This window comes from Scaptodrosophila lebanonensis, unplaced genomic scaffold (assembly GCF_003285725.1).
Source record: "Scaptodrosophila lebanonensis strain 11010-0011.00,11010-0021.00 unplaced genomic scaffold, SlebRS2 tig00000001-arrow-pilon, whole genome shotgun sequence".
NCBI classification, from domain to species: domain Eukaryota; kingdom Metazoa; phylum Arthropoda; class Insecta; order Diptera; family Drosophilidae; genus Scaptodrosophila; species Scaptodrosophila lebanonensis.
In genome coordinates, this window is record NW_022060529.1 from 11,694,013 (window position 1) to 11,715,698 (window position 21,686).

General features: G+C 38.2%; 8 protein-coding genes across 8 annotated transcripts; 3 read left to right on the forward strand and 5 right to left on the reverse strand.

Annotated features, from left to right (window-relative positions):
* Positions 1–1,686: 1,686 nt before the first annotated feature.
* On the forward strand, positions 1,687–3,849 carry LOC115619939 (odorant receptor 42b-like). Its single transcript, XM_030512966.1, has 4 exons — positions 1,687–2,186; positions 2,596–2,862; positions 2,919–3,276; positions 3,775–3,849. The coding sequence occupies exons 1-4, from the start codon at positions 1,687–1,689 to the stop codon at positions 3,847–3,849; spliced, it is 1,200 nt and encodes a 399-aa protein (XP_030368826.1).
* Positions 3,850–4,722: 873 nt separating this feature from the next.
* Positions 4,723–6,448, forward strand: LOC115619940 (odorant receptor 42b-like). Its single transcript, XM_030512967.1, has 4 exons — positions 4,723–5,222; positions 5,635–5,901; positions 5,957–6,314; positions 6,374–6,448. Exons 1-4 carry the CDS (start codon positions 4,723–4,725, stop codon positions 6,446–6,448), a joined length of 1,200 nt encoding a protein of 399 aa, XP_030368827.1.
* A 90-nt stretch (positions 6,449–6,538) lies between these two features.
* On the reverse strand, positions 6,539–7,637 carry LOC115619941 (odorant receptor 42a-like). Its single transcript, XM_030512968.1, has 4 exons — positions 7,069–7,637; positions 6,895–7,012; positions 6,677–6,823; positions 6,539–6,625 (listed from the first exon to the last, which is right to left on the reverse strand). The coding sequence occupies exons 1-4, from the start codon at positions 7,635–7,637 to the stop codon at positions 6,539–6,541; spliced, it is 921 nt and encodes a 306-aa protein (XP_030368828.1).
* A 1,089-nt stretch (positions 7,638–8,726) lies between these two features.
* LOC115619942 (odorant receptor 42a-like) lies at positions 8,727–10,064 on the reverse strand. Its single transcript, XM_030512969.1, has 3 exons — positions 9,283–10,064; positions 8,869–9,226; positions 8,727–8,807 (listed from the first exon to the last, which is right to left on the reverse strand). The coding sequence occupies exons 1-3, from the start codon at positions 10,062–10,064 to the stop codon at positions 8,727–8,729; spliced, it is 1,221 nt and encodes a 406-aa protein (XP_030368829.1).
* A 1,850-nt stretch (positions 10,065–11,914) lies between these two features.
* Positions 11,915–13,270, reverse strand: LOC115634221 (odorant receptor 42a-like). The gene is made up of 3 exons (XM_030531812.1): positions 12,489–13,270; positions 12,065–12,422; positions 11,915–11,995 (listed from the first exon to the last, which is right to left on the reverse strand). The coding sequence occupies exons 1-3, from the start codon at positions 13,268–13,270 to the stop codon at positions 11,915–11,917; spliced, it is 1,221 nt and encodes a 406-aa protein (XP_030387672.1).
* Positions 13,271–14,688: 1,418 nt separating this feature from the next.
* On the reverse strand, positions 14,689–16,085 carry LOC115619943 (odorant receptor 42a-like). The gene is made up of 3 exons (XM_030512970.1): positions 15,256–16,085; positions 14,839–15,196; positions 14,689–14,775 (listed from the first exon to the last, which is right to left on the reverse strand). The coding sequence occupies exons 1-3, from the start codon at positions 16,083–16,085 to the stop codon at positions 14,689–14,691; spliced, it is 1,275 nt and encodes a 424-aa protein (XP_030368830.1).
* A 2,077-nt stretch (positions 16,086–18,162) lies between these two features.
* On the forward strand, positions 18,163–19,084 carry LOC115634242. The gene has a single exon (XM_030531836.1). The coding sequence runs from the start codon at positions 18,199–18,201 to the stop codon at positions 18,892–18,894; it is 696 nt and encodes a 231-aa protein (XP_030387696.1). The 5' UTR covers positions 18,163–18,198; the 3' UTR covers positions 18,895–19,084.
* A 220-nt stretch (positions 19,085–19,304) lies between these two features.
* LOC115619949 (odorant receptor 42a-like) lies at positions 19,305–20,675 on the reverse strand. Its single transcript, XM_030512978.1, has 3 exons — positions 19,894–20,675; positions 19,474–19,831; positions 19,305–19,400 (listed from the first exon to the last, which is right to left on the reverse strand). Exons 1-3 carry the CDS (start codon positions 20,673–20,675, stop codon positions 19,305–19,307), a joined length of 1,236 nt encoding a protein of 411 aa, XP_030368838.1.
* Between the last annotated feature and the right edge of the window lie 1,011 nt (positions 20,676–21,686).

Sequence of the window (21,686 nt, forward strand, 5' to 3'; positions counted from 1 at the left end):
CAGGTAGCAAGGTGTTGCCGCCCTGTTTACGTCTGTGTGTGAATTTGTGTACTTCTGTGTGTGTGTGTGTGTGGTGTGTGTCTGTGTGAAAGTTGTTACAAATACCTGCAGCCGAACATAAATGTTTTGTGTACGTGTGAGCAGCGATGGCTGATGGGACAGTAAAGAAAGCAACGATGGAGCGAGGCAACAAACAAAAGATTATCCTTGCCCTTCAGTTGGCAGCGTTCAAATACAAACTTACTTTGGTCACATACAGCGCCGTAGGTGTTGCTTATATACTTATATATATTCAGTATTTGTTGTTGCTGCTGAAACGTTGCAGTAATGAAAAAAAATGTCAACTTGTGCGAGTAACAAACACAGGCAAAGGCGAACAACAAAGGCAGTAACAGCAACACCAACAGCAACACCAACAGACGACATAGCACTAGATACAACAAAAGTGGCAACAACAACCAGTACAAAACATGTGTCAAACGCCAGACATTCTGAGGAATATTAATAACACTCTGCGAACATATTTTTCATTAAAGCATCTACTGCTGCACAGAGATGTCAGGCGCAACGTGCCACATGCCAGCGCACGATTAAACATATGTACACACTTTTATGTTTTCATGCATAAATATACTATACATATAAATACTTATATACGTGTACAGTCGGGTAGCAGACGGAGCTTTAAACATGATTATGCAAAATACACAGTACGCATTATCAACAAAGAATTTCATAAATTTAGTTGCAAAACGCTACGCCAAAGCTCACATGACCCTTGTGTATAATAAATACACCTGGGAGCGATTAGCGGCCATTTAACTTGGCGAACAAAATACGCCCAATCCCCCAAAAAGGACAAGCCTTGGCATCAAGTGAGTCCCAATGTTGCTAGTGGCCTTGAAAATTAAATGGCTTTTTATGTCTGCAAGCTTGCCACTGAAAAGTTTGTTCGCCACATATGCTAATGACTCTTGCTGTGGACCTGCAGGACCAACAATAACAATCACACATATGGCACATTAGCGGTTTCAAATTTGAAAAGCTCCGGAATACATTCATTCTATAAACAATATATGTAAATATGCTTATATCGATTATCTAGATTTTAGAAAATCTTTCTGACAATAAAAGCATAAAGAATTCGCTGATCTAAATGCAAATTTTTCAAACAAAAACCTACCAGCTTAATACATAATTTGCGCAAAATCTTCTATCCCATTAGATTGAAAAACAAAATTCATAAAAAATGTGCTCATTTTGTGCTAAAACTCAAAATCCAGTGTTCTCGAATTTATAGTAATTATAAGAAATTCCCAAATGGGGCTTATGCCATTGCATGCTTAAAATATGAGATGTGAATAATTGATTTCATAATCTATCTTAAAAAATAAAAGATGTCTTGAATTAAAAGTGGTTTGAGTACTTGTTTATCAAAGCATATTTAGCGTGCACTGTAATTCTACATTTTTACACATTTTCGATATGCACTGAACAATAAAATATTGATGGCTTAATTGAGCACTAAGGGAAGCCCAATTAAAAGCTGGTTGCAATGAATAACTAATAGTTTGAAATTTAAACTTTTGCACCTAATTGGTTGTGAAAAAGTCGCTGCAGATGCATATATAAGAGCATTGCTCGCTGTATGCCTCTAAACACCAGTGAAGACTCTAGTATTGAAACATGCACTTCAAACTAATCCATCCGGCACCGCCTGGTGAGCAAATGCGCTCCCGCGACAGTTTCATTTACATGTATCGCTTAATGAAGCTACTTGGCTGGTTTCCACCTAAAGGCGGGATTAAACGCTTTCTCTACCGCACTTGGACGATGTTTACCTTTGTCTGGTTCACCTTTTACCTACCAATGGGCTTTCTCCTGAGCTACATAACAACAATTAAGCAGTTCACAGCTGGCGAGTTTCTAACTTCGCTACAAGTGTGCCTCAACGCCTACGGATCCTCAGTGAAGACCTATGTCACCTATACGAACTTGAATCGACTAGTCAAGGCAAGGGACCTGCTTGAAAAACTGGACAAGCGCTGCAGTAGCACGGAAGAGCGTGGCAAAATCAATTCATTGGTGGCCCGTACTAGTCAAATATTTCTCATCTATACTTTTGTATACTGTTTTTTTGTGATTTCAACATTTTCCAGCAATACAGCTATCGGTCGCTTGCCCTGGTATGTACTCCCTCATATGAGAAAGATATTTGAAATTGTATAATTCGCTCGCAATTTCCCGAATGATATTTTTGGCTGACTTTTTACAATGCTTAAATTCAAGCAAAATAATTTCTTTAGGAGGCTCAACAAGTAGAAAAGAAATTAAACTTTTTCAAAAAGACACACAATCTTAAAGCACTGATAAATAATGTAATTTTGATGGGTAAAACCCATCTTTTGAGACTAAACATTACTACAAATTTTTCAATTTCAAAGCTGTTATGGCTGTCCGAATGTACCAAGATTTTCAAATGTGTGAGCCAAAATGAAGATTACTTATAATGTGTCTTTACAAATCCAAAATTATAACTTATACAATCAAAATCCAAAATGATATCATATATCAAATGTTGATTTACCTTTTTAGGCAGCTTTATAATCCATTCGTCGATCCGAAGGAGAGCACTCTACACTTTTGGATTGCATCAATAATCGAATGTATAATTATGTGGGGCGCTGTAATGCAAGACCAAACAGCCGATATATATCCGTTACTCTATAGCTACGTAATTCGCGACCATGTGCGAATGCTTACGGAACGCATAAGCAACCTACGTACCAACCCGAAGTTGAATGAGGATGAGTACTATGAGGAGCTAATTCAATGTATCATAGATCACAGGACGATTTTGCAGTAAGCTTGCAGCATGTTCAACAATTTTTCACGTGGTTAAATATCTATCATCTCAGGTATTGCGACTTTCTTCGTCCCGTAATATCGGGTTCAGTTTTCACACAGTTTCTACTCATTGGTCTGGTATTGGGTCTCACCTTAATCAATGTATTCTTTTTCTCGAGCTTATGGACAGGCATTGCCTCCGCCGGGTTTGTCGTTTGTATACTGATGCAAACATTTCCTCTCTGCTATACCTGCAACACACTAATGGACGACTGCGATGCGCTGACTTACGCCATTTTCCAATCCAATTGGAAAGATGCTCGGCGTAGCTATAAGTCGACGCTGTTGTATTTCATGCACAACGCGCAGCAACCCATCACTTTTATAGCTGGTGGAATATTTCCGATAACCATAAACAGCAATATAACTGTGAGTATACGAATTTAATTGTTTATTTAATGCTGTGGAAAAACAATATAGTAGAACATTTTAAAAGTACAATTAAAAACAAGGCCTATAAAATAACAATAATAAAATCGAATCCAATTTACAACACAAATGAATCAGAGACGTTGTTAGATCTAACAAAAAAAAAAAAATAGAGGCAAGGAAATGGAAATTTAAAAATTCAATACAAAGGAAATAAAATTTGATCAAGTGAACTAAAATATAACTAAAATACTACAATAACCATTAATTAAAATAAATTTTTTTTTTAAATATATAAAATGAAATGCATATCTAAAAATTGTTAAAGTAAAAAGAAATTCTAAGTATCCTTTATTTAACTATACATAAAAATAAATGCATTGAAAAATTAAATTAATAAATATTGACATTAGGCAATCAGCCAACATATGAACATATACTTAACACTTTTTATATTATTGTCTTTTAATGAGAAATAACAAATTATTTTTCTTAAAGGTGGCCAAGATATCATTTTCTGTCATAACAGTTTTCAAACAAATGAATATTGCTGAACAATTCAAATCTGGATAAAAAGGCGCTGGATTTCATTTTAATTTAATATTAAATAAAGATTGAAGTTAGAAGAAGTTTACTGCGTAAGAAGTAAGGTCTTTAAAAGTTTAAATATTGTTGAAGTTTATTGTATTAAGTTGTCTTTTGTTAAATCTATCTACATAAATTAATAAAAATGTAAATGTAAATGTCTAAAAATTATACATCCATTATGCTCTAATATAAATCAGTGTAAAATTCGATCAAAGGGCTTTTTTTAATATAATCATCGCATTAGTAAGATATCCGGGACGGCAAACTGTAATTTAGCAAATGCGCCATCTATCGGTAGCTAGGAGAACATCGCTAGCGCCCAACGCAATCGTACTATATGTATGTACAATCTTAATTCATTACTCATCTCGATCGGTGCTTGATTGAGCTCTATCCTTTGCTTCATATTTTTAATAGAATACTAAATATTGTAAAAAAAAATTCGGAGCGGATTGGGAAATAATAAAAACCAGGACATAAGCACTCAACTTTAATTTCAACTTCGGTTTTTCTGCAAAACTTTTTTTTACATTTAAAACTATCGCATAGACTTGACCAAATTTTTATATGAGTATATACGTTAGTTACATAGAAAGCTATGTAATATTTAATCGATTCAATCAGGTAACTTTTTATCACGCACCTCCTACTTACCAAATTTTCAATGCACAATTAAGCATCAGAAATAGTAAAACACGGAACTAAATTTTAAAGTGATGAATTAATTATAAGTAACGCTTCAAAGTCAACTCCTAACTTTTGAAATATTTGAACGCAACAATTGGAATAACGTTTGCTATATAAGCCTTCAGAGTAGTCTGTAGTATTACAAATCTTTTGGAACGCTACTCCTGTAACATGGTCTTCAAATTAATTCGGCGGGCACCGCATAGTGAACAAAAGCAGTCCCGCGATGGTTATATTTATTTGTTTCGTTTAATGAAGTTCCTTGGCTGGTTGCCGCCGCTAAGCGGAATATTTCGATACGTCTACCTGTCATGGACGGCACTAACCTTTGCCTTGTTTACAATTTACCTACCAATCGGCTTTCTCGTGAGCTACACTACTAAAATTAGGCAGTTCACGGCAGGTGAATTCCTGACTTCACTGCAAGTATGTCTCAACGCTTACGGATCGTCTGTGAAGACAGCTTTTGCCTATTCGAACTTGGATCGACTAATCAAGGCAAAGGACCTGCTCGACCAGCTGGACAAGCGCTGCACAAGCAAGGAAGAGCGGGAGAAAATCAATCACATGGTGGCCCGTACTAATCAAATATTTCTCACCTATACTTTTGTATACTGTTTCTTCGTGATTTCCACCTATATTAGCAGCACAGTATTCGGTAGTTTACCCTGGTATGTCCTCACTGAGCTCAGAAACATATATTAAATTCGAAGCGTCTGCACTTACACTTCATGCACTGAGAACAGATATTCGAATGACACAAAATCCATAACTTAAGAACAGACAAAAGGCTTTGGATAGGAAAAAATTCAGATAGGAATAGAAAACCAAATACGTATACATAAAAATCCTTGAATATAATATTAAATTTCATAAATATTACCCTGGATGTCCAAACATAAAATCAGCAGAGCTCGTCGGATACGGCGAAGAATATTTTTATTTTAAACAATTAGCTGTTTTTTCTATAGTCTCAGATACGGAAGAAAATCTAAAGAACTCTTTTAAGCCAAATTGTTGCGCAAATTATCATAGCTCAGAGAATCTACCAAGGTTGATCCATAATTAATCATCGTTTTCTAGGCAAATTTACGATCCATTGGTTGATCCGAACGAGAGCACTTTGCAGTTTTGGATTGCCTCAGTGTTGGAACTATTTGGTATGTGGGGTGCCGTCTTGCAAGATGAAGTAGTCGATACCTATCCACTAATATACACCTACGTAATTCGTTCCCATGTGGAAATGCTAAAGGGTCGTGTAATCCAACTACGCACCAATCCCAAATTGAGTGAGGATGATTACTATGAGGAGCTAGTCCAATGTATCACAGATCACAGGACGATTTTGCAGTAAGTTGCAGACAGTCCAACAATTTATATCGTTATTAAACAGCTGCCATCTCAGGTACTGCGACTTACTTCGACCCGTACTGTCGGGTACGGTTTTCACACAGTTTCTACTCATTGGTGTGGTACTGGGCCTTACCTTAATCAATATATTTTTTTTCTCAAGTATCTGGAATGGAATAGCATCCGCTACTTTTGGATTTTGTTTATTACTGCAAACATTTCCCCTCTGCTATACGTGTAATCAAATAATGGATGATTGCGATACCCTCGCATACACCATTTTCCAGTCAAATTGGATAGATGCTAGTCCTCGCTATAAGTCGGCGATGTTGTATTTCATGCACAATGTACAGCAACCTATCATTTTCATAGCTGGAGGAATTTTTCCAATAACCATAAGCAGCAATATCACTGTGAGTTCATCATACAAATCGATTATTTACTTATACGAGAATAGAATATATTCTTACAGGTGGCGAAGCTTGCGTTTTCGGTTATAACTGTCTTCAAGCAAATGAATATCGCTGACAAATTCAAGTCCGTATAAAAGAATAATAAGATTAAGTGTCATCAGCTGTTTGCATTTATTGAGAAACTGTGTAATAAAGTATTGAGTTTTTAGAACGATTAATATATATTAAGCATGGTGTGGATGCCGCGAGAACTTCTCTACAATTCGCATTTTCTGCATGAACGCGAACACTGACATGGCGAACTTCATCATCTGTAAGCAAAGGTTATTGCGAATATCGAGGTTTTTTCAGTCAAGACATACATCAATATTTGTAGCCAGCGATATGGGGAACACATTTATGGCCATGAACTTGATGGGCTGCTGTAGCTTCTGCAAAAAGTATTGCATTGTCTTCTTGTAACGCTGCTCTTCTTCAATCCAGTTCGATTCAAATAGGGCATCTGCCAACTGGTGCAGAGATAACAAAACGGGGTGGTTTCCAACAACACGGCAATCAGAAAGGATACTGAAGTGAATACCGTTCCCCAATCATCGCTCATCATTATGCTAAAGACCGTGAAGCCTATAACTAGACCCAGAACCAGGAACTGAACAAAAATGGTTCCCGATATTATGGGACGTAATACATCACAATATCTGTAATGGAGTTTGTTTTTACTTCCAATGCCATTGGAATTACATTGTCAACTAACCCCAAAATGGTCTTATGATACTCGATGCAATCAACTAACTTCCTATAACGTTCTTCGGGAGTACTCAAATCTTCACCCAGTTGCCGCAAGCGCTCCGAAAATATACGTATATGAGTTTGGAGTGGCAATATAAACACAATGGGATAGCAATCGACGCAAGCATTCTGAAAACCCTTACCCAGCGTGCTAAAAAATTCCAGCGTCAACTGAAGCCAAAAGTTTAAACTATTTGCGTGCCAGTCCAACATCGGATAATAGTTTTGATACGGAGGCCTACCCCTTTTGACGGCCAGGAAGAAGGTGCTTACCACATATGCCGTGTAGAAAAGGATATAGTAGAGCACCACTCGATTACAGGTGGCCACCGTGCGATGTATTCGGCCTTGCTCGGGGCGTTTTGTCACAAGCTCATCGAATTTATCAAGAGTTTCTATGGCACAATCCAACCGATGAATCATTGCCCACACGATAAGCACTTTGATAGAACTTGCCAAGGTATTTAAAGCCACCTGTAATGAGCTGAGAAACTCCACAAACATATACTCATTTAGATGACTGATGTAGCCCATCATAAAGCCGAATGGATGATAGAGAGTAGAGCTAAAGTTGATCACAAACGACCAGAAACAATATATAAAATAACATTCTTGCGGTGGCTTCCGGATACCCATAAAAAAGATGCAACGCATTAAAAATTTTGTAGCTAAATGTGAACGAGCCGGCTCAATATCCGATGAGGTGAAAAATTCCGAAAAAGTGGCACGCAAGGCAACCATGACCATCGACAACTTACAAATACAGTATACGCCTTACCTCCTTTTATATCATAGCTCTACACAAGTCCAATTAAAAACACATCAGCTCAGTGGTTATATAATATACCATTTATTTTATATAACACTTTGTATCACACGTTAGCACTTTATAATTTAATCAAATTGTAGCTCCAAACGTAACCAATAAGTAATCTATGTGGAAATTTCCCATATGGATGACTTAGGTATCATTAAGTAGAACGTCATGGTAACTTAAGTTTTATTTTAATCAGCAAATTTCTTACTTGTATATCAAAAATCACCCATTGATACGATCAGTTAGATAATATTAATTTTTGTTGCAGGATTGTTAGATTGATTGATAGAAGACTATGTAAGCCGAGGAAGAGGCGGACATGTTAGTATTAATACATTTATAATCTACTCGAACTTATTTATGTTTCGGTGATAATTTTAAAAGATCTTCAATCAATAAAAACAATTGATGGTTTATTTTTAAAAAGAAGCTACTATCATGCTGCTGCTTCAATAAATAATAGTTCTCCGCAGTAAGGTATTAGGAAATATAATGAACGAAGATTACTTATGCCTCTTGGGAACTCTCTGACATATTTCTATTCTCTCCAAAAATATCTCAAAGTCGCTTTTCAATGAATTCATGCAGAGTCGTCTTATACATCAAAAGCTTCCATCATAATCATTTAAAAAACAATAGGAAAATATTTTTCGTTTTCCAACCTTTTGATTTATTTATTTTCTATTCAATTAGTGCATAAGTTGGCAATAATATTTTAACAAGGGTGTGGGAAAGTAGTAAAGTAGTAAAGTAAAGTAGTAAAGAAAAATTGTTCGAAAACAATCGCACTTCATACCGAATGATTGCTATTTCTTGTTCGTTAACATCTTTTCCGCTAAGTTCATTTGCTTAACCAATGCGAACACTGAAAATCCAAATTTCGTCACCTAGAAATAGCATTCAATGAAAAAATTCTCTTCAAAATTATCTGAACTAAGATATGATCACCTTAATGCTCGTGCCCACAGATATAGTGAAGATTCCCATAGCCTTGAAGCTGATAGGCTGCTGCAGCTTCTGTAAAAAATAGAGTACGGTCTTCCTATACCGCTGCTCTTCGTCCATCCACCCCGACCCGAAGAGGGCATCCGAAAGATTGTTGCAATCATGTGTCAAATAGGTGCAGAGTATACAGAATGGCGTTGTCTCAATCAATGCAGAGCTTAAGAAAAAAAAAGCAGCAATACCAGAGCTTACGCTTGCAAAGAAAACAAGATTGATCAGTGTTAGGCCCAGCACTACACCCACTACCAGCAATTGAACGAAAATAGTGCCCGATATAACAGGGCTTATAACATCAGCATATCTGCAAATCATATATTTTATATCAGCAATATACAGGGAGAAAATGGTTTTACGCACCGCAAAAGAAGCTTATGATCCAGTATACAATTGATAAGCTCCTGATAGTGCTGCTCCGAATTCAGGGTATCGTTGGTAGTTCGGCCAAGCTGACGCAAACGGTTCGCCAAAAGATTGACATGAGCTCGCAATGGTAGCACAAAACTAATTGCATAACAATCAACACAGGCATCCTGAAAGCAGGCGCCAAGCATTGCAAAATACTCGAGAAACGTTTGCAACCAAAATTTCCAAGCGCTGGCTCGCCAATCCAGGAACGGAAAGTAGTTCTGATAAGGAGGGCGACCATGCCTGGCGGCAGATAGAAATGTAGTCGTTGCATAGCTGATATAAACGCCCAAGAACAGTAAGAAGGCGCGATTGCTCTGTGCAACGGCCCGATGTATCATCCGTCTCTCACTCGGCTGAGTCACGCGCTTGTCCATTTTATCCAGCAGGACTGCTGCTTGGTCCAAACGCTTGAGCAGGGCCCATAGAATCAGCACCTTGATCACGCACGTCCACACATTGAATACTACCTGTAATGAGGTGAGAAACTCGCCAGGCGAAAACTCTTTCAGGTTAATGATTACACCGATCACGAAGCCAATAGGTTGGTAGAAGGTCGAGTTTATATTGAGGACCAGCGACCACAGGATGTAGATGACAAAGAAGCGCTGCGGCGGCTTTCGTATGCCTATATAGAAGATACATCGCATTAAATAAGTTAACGAGTTTCGTGAGCGTGCTGGTGAATCCTCCGATGCCATAGACGTGGATGGAAAGATCAATCTCAGGGCCATTGCGCTCCGCTTAAGGACAATTTAAGTTATGCCTGCCTCACACTTTATGACTGGGCCTTTTATTTTCCAACCATTGCACAGTGATCAAAACATCAAAAACTAAAATACCAACTTGTTTAAAATAAAAATGCTAATTAAAGCTATAGTAGAAGAATACAATTTAATTGATCAAAATCACGCGAATATGGGAAATGCTTGATAATTAAAAAATGATTTTCACATACAAGTGTCGATGGCTAAATCAAATGTTTGGTTTTTAAGTCAGCAATGAATCGTTGATTTTTACATATTTATTTCTATGTCAATGCCGATTTTTTACTCAATCACAAACTTGCCAAGAAAATTACCTATTCCTGTTTACTTTTTTCTGCCCCTTGTATATAAAATTGATGTCTCTCAAGGTATCCTAAATTTACATAATATTTGTGTCAACGTATGAGCTGCTAACAAAGTTTGGGGAAAAATATGTCTCCCTAATACCTGATGATCACTTAGCAGCAAAAAAAAAAAAAAAAAAACTAAGAGCATGTTATTTCCAAGTTTTTGAAATATTTATCTTGATCAGCATAAGAACACGAGTCATAGTAGATATTTTTGTGTGTCTTACAAAACTCGGTATGGCGTTACATCTACATATACCCGGGATTCTGTAATCCTTGGAATGTCACCTCTGCCCATGTCAATATAACAGTTGTATCCGTTTTTTTTCAATTTTATTATATTTTGTAGAATGTAAAGGTTCTAGACCACTGTTTAGTGGCGTGATTATAAGCTCATCAACTATCCCGATTTTAAAAATAAATGAACAAAATAACACTTGTCTGTATTAAGCCAACTTAACTTAAATTATAAGTGGCCAAGGTCAAGGACTATTGGATTTATATTAAAATTCGTATGAAATTTTCATACGCTGACACGTTTTCCATTAATTAGGAAACGTAACCTCAAGCGTAACTGAGTCATGCTAAGGTTATGAGAATGATCAAGAAGTATTTTAGGGACTGCATGGAAATAGAGTTTAATAATATTCGAATGTTTTTGTGAGCAAGACCAAGAACGACCTGGATCTGTTGTGCACCTATCTATTGAATTGCAAAAAACAAGGAGGATTCCTTGATCTCAGTGCCAATATTTCTGCTGATCACAAAACAATCTTGCAATTAAGTAATAATTTTGTATTGAAATAATCTGTATGAACTGCTTATAAAATTAGTTTGAAGTAGAATTATTTGTAATTATTTGATATGTGGAGTCTTGCAAGATGAGAGAGTCGGGCTGGTATGAATTAACGTTCTACTTCTTCATACAATTTATTTCAATTAGTGAAAGGTAACAAGGAACAAGTTAAGTTGCATTGCGTTACTTCAAATGTAAATAAGGTTATAGGCATAAATATAATTTTTATCCATGCTCTGCTAAGTGGACACACATTGTCGCAGTGCCGATGTTAATTAATTATTTTAAAACAATACAAAAAAGGTGTCACACATAAGATCGAAAGAATTTTTTTGATATACATGAATTTAAAAATTTTAAGGGTAGCAATCAATGTAGTATGCAATGAAGCTTTAAGGATAATGCTATAATATAATAACACATTATTACAAGATAAAATGCTAAATCTTTTTCTCTAAATGGTCTCCAAGTCACTTTTCATGCAGTTCGCCAACACAAACATCAAAAGCTACTGTCATAATCAAAAAAACAGAATATAATTTCCATTTTCATTTATTTATTTTTCTACTCAAATAGTGCATTAAGGTTTCCGCATCACCTTGCTGGTGCATTCATATTTATTGTTAGTAGTGAGAAAATCTTCCAAAACAATTTCACTTCATTGCAAATGATTCCTATTTGTTAGTCGTTAACATCTTTTCCGCTAAGTTCATTTGCTTAACCAAAGCGAACACTGAAACTGCAAACCTTGTCACCTGAAAATAGTGCTCTATAAAAAATGAGTCTACCAAAAAATACCAAAAAAATAATATAACAATGATCACCTTAATATTAGTACCCACAGATACAGTGAAGATTCCCATAGCATTGAAGCTGATAGGCTGCTGCAGCTTCTGTAAAAAATAGAGTACGGTCTTCCTATACCGCTGCTCTTCGTTCATCCACCCCGACCCGAAGAGGGCATCCGACAGATTGTTGCAATCATGTATCAAATAGGTGCAGAGTATACAGAATGGCGATGTCTCAATCAATACAGAACTCAAGAAAAAAATAGCAGCAATACCAGAGCTTAAGTTTGCAAAGAAAACAAGATTGATCAGTGTTAAGCCCAGGACTACACCTTCTACCATAAATTGAACGAAAATAGTGCCCGATATAACAGGGCTTATAACATCAGCATATCTGCAAATCATATATATTTTAGATCAGAAATATCCTGAGAGGAAAACAGAGCTCATAAATACACACCGCAAAAGGAGTTTATGATCCTGTATACATTTGATAAGCTCCTGATAACGCTGCTCCGAATTCAGGGTATCGTTGGTAGTTTGTCCAAGCTGACGCAAACGGTTCGCCAAAAGATTGACATGAGCTCGCAATGGTAGCACAAAACTAATTGCATAACAATCAACACAGGCATCCTGAAAGCAGGCGCCAAGCATTGCAAAATACTCGAGAAACGTTTGCAACCAAAATTTCCAAGCGCTGGCTCGCCAATCCAGGAACGGAAAGTAGTTCTGATAAGGAGGGCGACCATGCCTGGCGGCAGATAGAAATGTAGTCGTTGCATAGCTGATATAAACGCCCAAGAACAATAAGAAGGCGCGATTGCTCTGTGCAACCGCCCGATGTATCATCCGTCTCTCACTCGGCTGAGTCACGCGCTTGTCCATTTTATCCAGCAGGACTGCCGCTTGGTCCAAACGCTTGAGCAGGGCCCATAGAATCAGCACCTTGATCACGCACGTCCACACATTGAATACTACCTGTAATGAGGTGAGAAACTCGCCAGGCGAAAACTCTTTCAGGTTAATGATTACACCGATCACGAAGCCAATGGGTTGGTAGAAGGTCGAGTTTATATTGAGGACCAGCGACCACAGGATGTAGATGACAAAGAAGCGCTGCGGTGGCTTTCGTATGCCTATATAGAAGATACATCGCATTAAATAAGTTAACGAGTTTCGCGAGCGTGCTGGTGAATCCTCCGGTGCCGTATACGTCGACGGAAAGATCGATCTCAGGGCCATTCTGCTCAGCTTAAAGGCAATTGAAGGTATGCCTACCTCGGAGTTTATGACTGGGCCTTTTATTAGCATAAGTTGCACAGTGGGCTTAAACTATTATTTATATATTATTAATTAATGCTCTTCTTTATAATAAATTCATTTATTTTTATGTACGATGGAGCTTTATCTCCGAATTCAAAGCTAAGATTACAGCATGAATATTTGCATATTCAATTTGTTTTTGTTTCATGTATTTATCATATATTTATATTTGGTTTGTATTTATGCATGCTGTTTAGTTGTACTTGTGTATGTGATTCCAAAGCACTTAAGAATTAGTCGGTAAACACTAGAATCTAAGGGTTCTGCACCACTGTTTATTGTCGTGATTATAATCTCATTAGCCATCGCGCTTTTAAAAATAAATGAACAAAATATCAACTCTCTGTTTTAAGTCAACTTAACACTTGCATATCTTATAGGCAAGGTCAGCATAATCGAATTAATTTATCGATTGCTTTGAATAAAATATATCCTTTCTGCTCTCAAAACCCATATTTGTGCTAATCACAAGACAGTCTTGCAAATGTGTTCTACATAGTATGTTATGCGATGATATAGAGTACTACATAATGCCTCTGCCGGGAAATGTTTGATGACAAACTGGATAAAAAACTATCAAAAACCTATTCAAAAATCATATTGTAAACTTTTCGAGATGATACCAATATCAAATCTTACCTTTGATGTAATATGAAAAGGATAAGTGAACCCAGACCACAACTCGAGTGCAATCACTATTAAGGTAGATGCCTGCCATCTAGGATATGGCATCACTAGCACCCATCAAGGCTCACGGAATCAATACTAATGGTTCTATAATAATTCTCCAGAATACTTAAGGCACAAATGACCTTATTACTACTAGATATTACCCAATTGGATTAATTTGATGGGTACAACACATCAGCAGGCAAAAATTCAACAAATTGAGTGCAAATTGAGTGCCGCAGCAGAAACTGCCATAGACGTGGCTAAGCCAACAGAATGACGTGAATTCCAGGCCTCACAAAATAATTTCCTTTCCTACAACACAGGTGCTAAGAGTCCTGCCTACAGCATACTAGCCCGCAAACCGCAAAAAGCGATTTCAAACAGGATGCCGTCGAAGCGGAGGCAGACAACACAGTAGATTGCTTCATAATTACTGTCACAACGGGAGCTAAACGAAACATGACGATGACAATGACTGCACAGATGAGTATTTCACTGTCGAGTGTGATGTTAGCATGGATTTTTAACAAGTTCAAGCTCCAACCGAGTCTAAATCAACTGCTGATGAAACAGTATAAGTATGTTTATAAAGTTGTATTCTCAAAAATATCATATAAAACTAACAATTCTGCAAATCGAATCTGTTCTTAACTAATGCTGGGAGTTCAATGTTCCCGATTGCCTGTAGACAATCTTTCAGCCAAATTCATTTGTTTTACCAACGTGAATACGGAAAACCCGAACTTGGTCACCTGAAAAAAGGATATCTTGAGAAATGTATATGTATTGTTATACTTTTATGTATGTATGCTCACAGTAATGTTGGTGCCCACAGATATAGTGAAGACTCCCATAGCCATGAAAGTGATTGGTTGCTGTAGCTTGTGCAGGAAAAAGAGGACGGTCTTCCTGTACCGCTGCTCTTTGTCCATCCACTCCGACTCGAAGAGGGCATCGGAAAGCTTGCTGCAATCGTCTGTCAAAAAGTTGCAGAGTATGCAGAAAGGCGTTGTTTCAAGTAAAACAGCACTCAAGAAAAACAGCGCGGCAACTCCAGAGGCTAAGTTTGCAAAAAGGACAAGATTGATCAGTGTTAAGCCCAGGACTACCCCCACTACCAGAAATTGAACGAAAATAGTGCCCGATATAACAGGACCTATGACATCACAGTATCTGCAAATCGAATTTCTTACAACAACAATATTCCGCAGGAAAATTGAGCTTTTACACACCGCAAAAGGAGTTTATGATCCTGTATGCAATTGATGAGCTGTTCATGTCGCTTCTCGGAATTCAGATTATCGTTGGTCGTTTGTCCAAGCCGACGCAAGCGGTCCGCCAAGAGGTTGACATGGACCCGCAACGGCAGGACAAAATTAATTGGATAGCAATCGACACAGCAGTCCTGAAAGCAGGCACCAGCCATTGCAAAATACTCGAGAGACGCTTGCAACCAAAATTTGCAGGGGCTGGCTCGCCAGTCCAAGAGTGGATAGTAGTTCTGATAGGGCGGGCGACCATTCCATACAGCACCCAGGAACGTTGTCGTCGCATAGATCATGTAAACAGACATAAACAAAAAGAGGACTCGATTGCTCTGCGCAACCGCCCGATGTATCATCCGTCTCTCACTCGGCTGAGTCACGCGCTTGTCCATTTGATCCAATAGGTCAGCAGCGTGGTCCAAGCGCTTGAGCAGGACCCACAGAATAATGACCTTGACTGAGCACGACCATGCATTGAACGCGACCTGTACTGAGGTGAGAAACTCGCCAGCCGAGAATTCTTTCAGGTGAATAATTACACCTGTCATAAAGCCAATGGGTTGATAGAAGGTCGAGCTAATATTGAGGGCCAGCGACCACAGGATGTAGATGACAAAGAAGCGCTGTGGTGGCCTCCGTATTCCCATGTAGAAGACGCAGCGGCGCAAATAAAGCGCCGCATTTCGAGAACGTGCTGGGGAATCGTCCGGTGCCGTATACATGGCTGGAAAAAGCAAACTCAGGACCATTGTGCTCAGCTTGCTGGCAATTGCAGATGTGACTAGGCCGACGTTCATGACTAGTCCTTTTTATTTCCCAACCATTGGCGTGACTAAAAACAGCTGAGCCATCGGGCACTAAAAAATTAATAAGCTATGCAATGTAAAATATTCAGCTTGTAGTAAACTTTAACGGCTTTTAAGTGACCCAACCATTATGCCCATTAGGACAATCTGGAGGCGTAGTCATAAATATCAAAACTCAAATGCTAATTGATTCAGCTTACAACACGTAACATTTAGAAAGCTGAAAAAGTTTGCACTTGAATAACTATAAATAAATTATGTCAACGTCACCTCTGGCGCGACTAACAAGCTTCAGACATTCACCGCACTTCAAAAGTCCGTGACATCCCACCATTTACTTATAGGTCCGAAAACTGTGCGGTAAATATTACTTACTTGAGAAGCTATTACTCGTACGCATGATAAATGCAATTATTCCGATGCCAAAGCTCTCATTTCCAATCATAAAAGGTTTTATGTAAAATTATCTAATATTTGGCTCAGATATTCCTGTTTAGAAATAAAGTTGTGATTTCCGACCAATAAAGCATTATAAACCGGTTATTCCTTGGTTCCTACAAATAAAATCATAGTCCTTAGCCAATTCAAATTTTATATTCTTAAATTCACATATTGTATTAACTTTCTTAAGTAACTCCAGATCGGATGATGCTTACAATTAGAATAGAACAGTTGGACAAGCCAAACAGTGAAACACCCTACATCCGTCGTGCTGTTCAGAGTTAAGTTCACTCTTCGGGTATTATGTACTAAATTATAATAAAGTTTAATTAATGAATCCTCCGAAGAAGGAAAAAAACACAAATAAGACTTGTATGTGCAAATTTAACTTTGCCTTTAGTTCTTGATACGAACGGACAGACATGTCTAAATCGACTCGACTGCTAATGCTTATAAAGGTTATATGTAAACTATATATACTTTATGGAGTAAAAAATGTTTCCTTCCGGCAGGTAAGTTTTTCGTTTTGCACAAACTCAGTATAGCCCTTCTTTTTGTTAGATACAGGTTATACGTAACGCTATTTAAGTACCCAAAGCTTTAATTCGTAAACAAATGTTGATGTTTTCCAAATAAAGCTCATTGCCTTTCAACAAATATTGTACTGCACACAAAGTGTCCTGCATTAAACCCAATTTTCACATTAAATCAAAGCAAGTTATTTTCTAACCTTGCCCGAAACACTTTGCACTTTCCTTAACAATTTATTTGCTGAATAGACAAGTACTCCTGTCTATGCGGTAGTTGATTGGATATATTTCTCGAAAATTCGAAGTCTTTTAAGCTTTTCGACTGTGTCATTTGGCGAAGCTAATGTCCCAGCTGCAATTTCTTTATTTAATTTACAAACTGTGGCAGCTTTTCGACAACATGGCAGCAACAACAAACCTGCGAGTAGGTGTTCACCTTTAAAATTTGTCAACGGGCAGTGACTACTTACTTTAGAATATTAAATCGAACGCGAACAACTGCCACCCAAATAAACTAATTTATTAACAATATTATAAAAAAGAAGGATGCAAATAAGTTGCATTTAGTAGTAGTTTGAAGGAGACCAATATTAAAAAACCTGTACGCAAAATGTCAATACATAATTAGTATTGATTGCTTGATTGTATTGATATTTTATTGACAGTATTTCGCATCACAAAAATTTCCTGCCACAAGTGCGGTATTTTGTTGCCAAAAGCAAATTCATTTACACTTGAAGCGTTCGGCCAGAGACTCGTTTCGAGCTGAAGCAACAAGTCAACATCGAACCAGAAATGGAAAGTAAGGCCAGCAAAAAGACGCCAACAGCTTGCCAAATGTTGATATTAGCCAGACTCAAATCAGACAAATCAAAAGGTGACCTTGGAGTGTGCAACTTTCAAATCGTTGTAGATTCCGTTTCCGTTTCCACCTCCTCCCTCGTTTCCCATGCTACTACTACAACCGCCAGTGCGGCTATGCTTCTCACTTCAAAGTAAATAAACGCCAAGCACCCATTTTTACTTCACTTCGCACAGCTCGCCTTCTCACTGATTACAAAAAATATATAATACTTGTACACTTGAAGTTAACTTTTGGCTCAAATTATAATTTAAACGCGACTTGTCCCAAAATGCTGCCGATTTTCAGGTTCTTCATCGTTTCCAAGAGCACTGTGTTGGAGTACAACCTAGTGCTGGTGGTGGCGGGCATTATATTCATGTTGGACGTCTACCATCACGTGAACGCGAAGCAGAAGACGCTTCCCAACATATCACTGCGCAGCTACACTCTGGGCCTAATTCCGTGGCTGTCCTGGATGCGGGGACTGTCCATCGTCTCGTACATACTGAATGGCCTGCTCGGCATATGGATGGCCCGTCGACCGAGCTTCTTCAAGTATTGGGGCTATGTGCTGACCAGCATCATGTTGCTGATCTACACATTCAGCATCGCTGTGTCGCGCTTCTTCTTTCCCGACTTTGAGTTCTATTGCCATCTGCTAATAGAGGCAATCTGGACCGCCAATGAAATGGGCCTGCTGGAACGTGAGTTCGACTGCTGCGGCAAGGCCGGCGTTATAGACTACATCATGACTAATCGCACACCCTCGGCGATGAGCTGCTGCGAGGTTGAGGACTGTCACGGCTGCAAAAAGAGCTTCAATGATTTTCTGTGGAACATCGAAATGGAAATCGCACGCGACAACTTTACACTTTTTGTGATGATGTTGATTGGCCTGGTCATCATGACGATTTTCTTTCACAGCTTGGTTCTATTCCAGGATCCCTATGAACCGGAGTCCTCAACCTTGCCATCCTCATCATAGTTACTCTACATTTGTTACTGTTTAACACAACACGTTCTTCGCTCAAGTGCCGCAAAGGCTTATATGCCCATTTATATTTAAAGAAACGATTACAGTTGTATGGACTCGTAACATACATAAATATATACCTCATCGCTATTCTTTTATCGGGTATACATGAAATAATATAATAAAAGTTTGCATGCTAAAATAACTGTATTACTAACTGGCGGTGCGTATATTGGCGATAAACGCCTATCGGTAAATAATTGCATTTTTCTGTCTCACGTCAAAGCCCCTACAAAATTTTATATCACACCTTGAGAGCTTAGCTTATTAGCATACTTGTATAATATTGCTCGTGCTCTGCGACGTGCTAAAGATACATCTAATTTTATTAATCGCAGCCGAAAACATTAAACAAATAATTTTTAGTCATACTGTATTTCATTTCCATTGTTACTCAATCTTTCCAGTAAATTCATTTGTTTTACCAATGTGAATACGGAAAACCCGAACTTGGTAACCTGATAAAAGTATAAATGGTGGGACATCAGCCAAAAAAAGTATGTTAATGTATGTATAATTATTAATGCTTACATTGATGTTAGTGCTTAAAGATATAGTGAAGATTCCCATGGCCGTGAAAGTGATTGGTTGCTGTAGATTGTGCAAGAAAAAGACGACGGTCTGCCTGTACCGCTTATCGTTATCCATCCACTCCGATTCGAAGAGGGCGTCGGAAAGCTTGCTGCAATCATCTATCAAATAGTTGCAGAGTATGCAGAATGGCGTAGTCTCAAGCAATATATCAAACAAGAAAAGCAGGGACGCAAGCCCAGAGGAGAAGTTTGCAAAGAGGACAATATTGATCATTGTGAAGCCCACAATTAGGCCCACTAACAGAAATTGAATGAAAATAGTGCCTGATATAATAGGACTTAGAGCATCCGAGCAGCTGTATTTGAAATTAACCAAATCAGAAACAATTATTTCAAACAAGGAAGAGCTTTTACAAACCGTAAAATTGCCTTGTGATCCAATATGCAGTTTTTCAGCTCCTGATAGCGCTGCTCTGGAGTCGAACTCTCGTTGGTCATTCCACTAAGCCGGCGCAAACGTTCCGCCAAAAAATTGACATGCGCCCGCAATGGTAGGACAAAATTTATCGGATAGCAATCGGCACAAGCATTCTGAAGTGCGGCGAACAACATGGATAAATTCTCAGCTATCAACTGTACCCAAACTCTCCAGCCGCCGGCTTGCCAGTCCAAGAGTGGATAGGTTACCTGAAAACCTGGGTGGACATTCCAAACGGACTTCACAAACGTGGCCATCACAAAACCCATGTAAACTGACATGAACAACAAGATGGTGCGATTGCTTTGCATAACTGTCCGATGTATCATTCGCTTCTCACTGGGCTGAATCACGCGTTTGTCCAATTCATCCAGAAATTCTGCAGCGGAATCCAAACATTTGACATTGATCCACAAAATCAACACCTTGACTGAGCACGACAATGCAGCGGTCGCGACCTCTAGTGAGCTAATAAACGCACCAGGATCCAAATCTTTCAGATTAGTATACAACCCAATCGCGAAGCCAATGGGTTGATAAAAGGTCGAGAAAATATTCACCGTCAGAGACCACAGGATATAGATGACGAAGAAGCGCTGCGGCGGGTTTCGTATTCCCATATAAAATAAAGAGCGCATTAAATAAAGCGTCGCATTCCGAGAGCGTGGTGGAGAATCCTCCGGTGCCATATACAGGGCTGGAAAGATCGAGCGAACGTTCATTGTGCTCAGCTTGATGGCAACTGCAGGTTTGACATACTGGAAGTTGAAGACTAGACCTTTATTTTGCCCAACTATAGCTGTGATTAAAAACGCATCAGGCCTAGGATTTTGAAAAATGCATAAGCGAAAGCACTGGCGACCAACAAGCTGTAGACATTCGCAGGACGAGTGAGAGCTTTTCATGTAATTATACTATCGAAGAGTGAGTGATTAATATATTATAAACATGAACAGCTATAATTACATAAATAAATGCAATTATATGTAAGCGTGTATATAATTAAACATATACCGATGCTACATACGTCTATTATTTATTGAAAGCTTCGTAAACTGAGCCAACGGGATAATGTATATGATGCGGACTAAAGGTCTAGATCAGATATTCTTCATGCATTCCGCATTCTTCTCAAATTTAAAAACTATGATTATCAATCAACATAACATAGATCCAAAAGTTTACCGAAACGAATACTTTAAATAAATAAAATCAGGGCCCTCCAAGAAAAATTAAAGATTGAGGGTCAGGAAAATGGAAGAATGGTTGAACCAATATAATGGTCATACTGCTAAATACACGTATATAGTTTTTGTAAGCTAAACTGATTAATGTGCGTGTTTCCACATTTAAATTGCACAAAAAGGGGACCTTTCGATTTTAATAAGACTTGTCTTTTCACCCATATAGTATGTGTCCGTGTTTTAAATTACATTTTCAGCTGCTTATTATTAAACGCATAAGATAATCTAGGTACCAGTAGAGGTAAACGCAGATAAGCTTATTCCAGTTCCTAAAATTGATTTTCTCGGCCATGAGGGAAATCGTAAAGACAACAAAAATATATAAAGCAGCGTCCTTTGTCCTTTGCCTATTTATTACCTGCAATGACAGGCACATTTTAGAGTTTACACTTTTGTGGAAAGTACTTCTTTCTATGCTCCAGCTGATTGGATGTTTACCTCGCAAATGACAAGTATTTTAAGCTTTGTGGTTGTATTGTTTGACGAAAC

Coding starts and splice junctions, on each gene's coding strand:
- LOC115619949 (XM_030512978.1), bottom strand. CDS start 20,675: ATGAACGTTCGCTCGATCTTTCCAGCCCTGTATATGGCACCGGAGGAT. Junction 19,832..19,893: donor GATCACAAGGCAATTTTACG/GTTTGTAAAAGC, acceptor TTTCAAATACAG/CTGCTCGGATGCTCTAAGTC. Junction 19,401..19,473: donor CTTTAAGCACTAACATCAAT/GTAAGCATTAAT, acceptor TACTTTTATCAG/GTTACCAAGTTCGGGTTTTC.
- LOC115619941 (XM_030512968.1), bottom strand. CDS start 7,637: ATGGGCTACATCAGTCATCTAAATGAGTATATGTTTGTGGAGTTTCTC. Junction 7,013..7,068: donor TATCATAAGACCATTTTGGG/GTTAGTTGACAA, acceptor ACTCCATTACAG/ATATTGTGATGTATTACGTC. Junction 6,626..6,676: donor CGCTGGCTACAAATATTGAT/GTATGTCTTGAC, acceptor CTTTGCTTACAG/ATGATGAAGTTCGCCATGTC.
- LOC115619942 (XM_030512969.1), bottom strand. CDS start 10,064: ATGGCCCTGAGATTGATCTTTCCATCCACGTCTATGGCATCGGAGGAT. Junction 9,227..9,282: donor GATCATAAGCTTCTTTTGCG/GTGCGTAAAACC, acceptor TATGATTTGCAG/ATATGCTGATGTTATAAGCC. Junction 8,808..8,868: donor CTGTGGGCACGAGCATTAAG/GTGATCATATCT, acceptor TGCTATTTCTAG/GTGACGAAATTTGGATTTTC.
- LOC115619940 (XM_030512967.1), top strand. CDS start 4,723: ATGGTCTTCAAATTAATTCGGCGGGCACCGCATAGTGAACAAAAGCAG. Junction 5,902..5,956: donor GATCACAGGACGATTTTGCA/GTAAGTTGCAGA, acceptor CTGCCATCTCAG/GTACTGCGACTTACTTCGAC. Junction 6,315..6,373: donor CCATAAGCAGCAATATCACT/GTGAGTTCATCA, acceptor ATATTCTTACAG/GTGGCGAAGCTTGCGTTTTC.
- LOC115619939 (XM_030512966.1), top strand. CDS start 1,687: ATGCACTTCAAACTAATCCATCCGGCACCGCCTGGTGAGCAAATGCGC. Junction 2,187..2,595: donor GCTATCGGTCGCTTGCCCTG/GTATGTACTCCC, acceptor TTACCTTTTTAG/GCAGCTTTATAATCCATTCG. Junction 2,863..2,918: donor GATCACAGGACGATTTTGCA/GTAAGCTTGCAG, acceptor CTATCATCTCAG/GTATTGCGACTTTCTTCGTC.
- LOC115634221 (XM_030531812.1), bottom strand. CDS start 13,270: ATGGCCCTGAGATCGATCTTTCCGTCGACGTATACGGCACCGGAGGAT. Junction 12,423..12,488: donor GATCATAAACTCCTTTTGCG/GTGTGTATTTAT, acceptor TATGATTTGCAG/ATATGCTGATGTTATAAGCC. Junction 11,996..12,064: donor CTGTGGGTACTAATATTAAG/GTGATCATTGTT, acceptor CACTATTTTCAG/GTGACAAGGTTTGCAGTTTC.
- LOC115619943 (XM_030512970.1), bottom strand. CDS start 16,085: ATGAACGTCGGCCTAGTCACATCTGCAATTGCCAGCAAGCTGAGCACA. Junction 15,197..15,255: donor GATCATAAACTCCTTTTGCG/GTGTGTAAAAGC, acceptor TTCGATTTGCAG/ATACTGTGATGTCATAGGTC. Junction 14,776..14,838: donor CTGTGGGCACCAACATTACT/GTGAGCATACAT, acceptor TCCTTTTTTCAG/GTGACCAAGTTCGGGTTTTC.
- LOC115634242 (XM_030531836.1), top strand. CDS start 18,199: ATGCTGCCGATTTTCAGGTTCTTCATCGTTTCCAAGAGCACTGTGTTG.